Here is a 3,417-nt window from a genome sequence, read left to right as displayed (position 1 = left end):
GAAAGAGCGAGCACTTCTCTTGAGCTCCTCTAAGGTGGATTCATGAGCTGCAATCTCGGCTTGAATTTTCTGCCATGTTATCGAAACAGGAAAAAAACAATTTACAAAATTGCTTGCAGAGCAGGGCAGAGGAACTTGCTTACCACCTACGGCCCACCAGAAGTAAACCCACTCTGTAAAAGTTAAACACTACCAGGCTTATTTTAAATATTCTGGCTCTCGTGACAGCTTGCTAAATTGAAAGCCATTAGGATTGTCATTCAATACAACATTCTTAAAACAGGAAAACAACACAGATTACAAAAGATATCACCTAGTACATCAGCATAGAACTGAAACAAAGCCTTCACGAATTACTAAGTATAGGCTAAGCACTATCACAAGATAATTCAAAATGTTTTGTATTGAAAAACTATATGGGAATACCTGGGCCTCCTGGGGCATCTGAAAGGCATCTATCCTGTCAGTCAAGTAAGATGTCAGCTGTCTATCCAGCTCCACTAAGCTTTCCTGTAAGACCTGCAACATATGGTCGGTTTCTCGCATGGTCTGAAGCTGCTGTTCCAAGGCAATCTGCCGGCTCACTGCCTGGGTTGGACAGAAAGGTAAGACAAGACAGCAGTAATCCAATACGAATTATATTAAACTTTCTCAAAACAAGGTGGTAGAGACCCAAAAAATCCTATGCCAGGAGGACTGTCTAAAAAGACCACAAGAGAGCCCTAGAAGGCAGCAATTTTTGAAGCCTGCTGTGACTCATACCAGTAACTGACAAACAGTGGTACAGAAGGAGAGCTCTGCTGCTAGATACACAGGATAGTGAAAACAGGTCTCTCCTATCAGGTCAGGAAGAAAGTATTCTGTTAGAAACATATCAGTTTCAAGCTGTTCAACAGGAATCAGGGACTTGTGGCAATACACTACAGATCAATATTGTTTCATGTATAAACTTGCACATTTTCTTTCAAAACAGTAAACTTTCTGCTACAGTGTGAAAACAGAGGTTCACACTTCCTTCACTCCATTCCTTCTCCCTTCAGCAACAAAACTTCCAAGTTTATCTGAAATTTCAGTATTTGCATGGGAACGCAAATTCCCCCTTATGAACACATGCACAGACCCATGGGTGCATACATAAACATGGTACAGACCTACAGAGCTGTCAACAGCCCAGTGTGCCAGTGCTGCAGCTGCCAAAGCACATAGCTTTATACAACAATAAAGTACTGTTGTAATAGGAAAAACAATATTGAATGCTAATTTAAATGACAGCATGTAGCCCCCAGCTGAGGGCACTGCATTCATGTTTCTCACCATAATGATTATGAACCAAAATTCCCTCTATGACTACACTTTAGCAATGACAGGAAAAACCTCCCATCCTACAATTTGTGAGGAGCCTGCATTACTATGATACAAAACACAAGTTACAAATCTATGCAACCTGAAATACAGCTAGTCTTCCTCCACCTATTGAATCTAGAAAAATAGGTTTGCACAGGCCCACCTCTCAAGACTGCTCAGGTCCCTCTGGATGGCATTCCTTCCCTCCAGCGTGCCCATCACACAACACAGCTTGGTGTCATTGGCAAACTTGCTAAGGGCCTGGTCAGTCCCACTGTCTGTGTCTCCCACAAAGATGCTAAATAACACCAGTCCCAATACCAACCCCTGTGGAACACCACTTGTCACTGGTCTCCACTTCAAGATCAAGCCATTGACCACAACTCTTTGAGTTGCAACCATCCAGCCAGATGCTTATCCACCAAGTGGTCCATCCATCAAATCCATGACTCTCCAATTTAGAGACAAGGATGTCATGTGGGACAGCGTCAAAGGGTTTGAACAAGTCCAGGTAGATAACATCAGTTGCTCTTCCCTTATCCACCAGTGCTGTAGCCCCATCATAGAAGGCCCCCCAAATTTGTCAGGCATGATTTGCCCTCAGTGAAGCCATGTTGGCTGCCTCCAGTCATCTCCTTATTTTCCATGTGTCTTTGCACAGTTTCCAGGAGGATCTGCTCCATGATCTTGAGGGTCACAGAGGAGGGACTGACCAGACTGTAGTTCCCATGGTCTTCCTTTTCTCCCTTTTTAAAAATGGGGGTTATACTTCCCCTTTTCCAGTCATCAGGAACTTGAGTGCAACAACTTCTCAAATATGATGGATATTGGCTTAGCAACTTCATTTACCAGTTCCCTCAGGACCCGTGGATGCATCTCATCAGGTCCCATGGACTTGTGCACCTTCAGGTTCTTTAGATGGTCTCACACCTGATCTTCTCCTACAATGGGTAGTTCTTCATTCTCCCAGTCCATGCCTTTACCTTCTGCGACTTGGGCAGTGTGGCTTGAGCACTTGCCCATGAAGACTGAGGCAAAAAAAGTCATTGAGTACCTCAGCCTTCTCCATATCTCAGGTAGCCAGGTCTCCTGTTTCCTTCTGCAGAAGGCCCACATTTTCCCTAGTCTTCCTTGTAACGCCAACATATCTACAGAATCTTTTATTGTTGCCCTTGACACTCCTGGCTAGATTTAATTCTACCAGGGATTTAGCTTTCCTATCCTGAACCCTGGTTTCTCAAACAATTTCTCTGTTTCTCTCAGGCTACCTGTCCTTGCTTGCCACCCTCTGTAGGCTTCCCTTTTGTGTTTGAGTTTGTCCAGGAGCTCTTTGTTCATCCATGTAGGCCTCCCGGCATTTCTGCCTGACTACCTCTTTGTTGGGATGCATTGCTCCTGAGCTTGGAGGAGGTGATCTTTGAATACTAGCCAGCTTTCTTGGGCCCCTCTTCCCTCCAGGGCTTTATCTGCTGGTACTCTACAAAGGAGATCCCTGAAGTGGCCAAAGTCTGCTCTCCTGAAGTCTGGACTCACTCTGGTAGTAAGTTTGCTGTGCCCCCTCTTCACTGTCCTAACAATCTTGAACTCTACCATCTCATGGTCACTGCATCTCAGGCTGCCCTTGAGCTTCACATTCCCCAACAGCCCTTCCTTGTTGGTGAGAACAAGGTCCAGCATAGCACCTCTCCTCGTTGACTGCTCTGTCCCTTGGAGAAGGAAGTTATCATAACACATTCCAGGAACCTCCTTGCTTGCTTATGCCCTCCTGTGTTGTCCCTCCAACAGATATCAGGGTGGCTGAAGTCCCCCATGAGGACCAGGGCTTGTGAACATGAAGCTGCTCCTATCTATCTATAGAGGCCCTCATTCACTTACTTGGTCTTCCTGATCAGGTAGCCTGGAGCAGACCTTCACTATAATGTCACCTGTCCCTGTCCTCCCTTTAGTCATGACCCACAAGCTCTTGGTCAGCTCCTCATCCACCCCCAGGGGGAGCTTCATGCACTCCAGCTGGTCACTGACATAGAGGGCAATGCCCTTCCTCATCTGTGATGCACTCGGAAAGTTATGACC

General features: G+C 45.7%; 1 protein-coding gene across 1 annotated transcript in view; it reads right to left on the bottom strand.

Annotated features, from left to right (window-relative positions):
- Positions 1-3,390, bottom strand: part of LOC104471346 (utrophin-like) — a gene marked incomplete at its 3' end in the record, with an annotated part of 44,840 nt that extends 41,450 nt beyond the window's left edge. Inside the window, 3 exon segments of the mRNA XM_010086662.1 lie at positions 1-69; positions 427-588; positions 3,220-3,390. Coding sequence (XP_010084964.1) covers positions 1-69; positions 427-588; positions 3,220-3,390 — 402 coding nt within the window.
- Between the last annotated feature and the right edge of the window lie 27 nt (positions 3,391-3,417).

This window comes from Pterocles gutturalis, unplaced genomic scaffold (assembly GCF_000699245.1).
Source record: "Pterocles gutturalis isolate BGI_N339 unplaced genomic scaffold, ASM69924v1 scaffold13111, whole genome shotgun sequence".
NCBI classification, from domain to species: domain Eukaryota; kingdom Metazoa; phylum Chordata; class Aves; order Pterocliformes; family Pteroclidae; genus Pterocles; species Pterocles gutturalis.
This window is presented reverse-complemented; position numbering and strand designations above follow the sequence as displayed.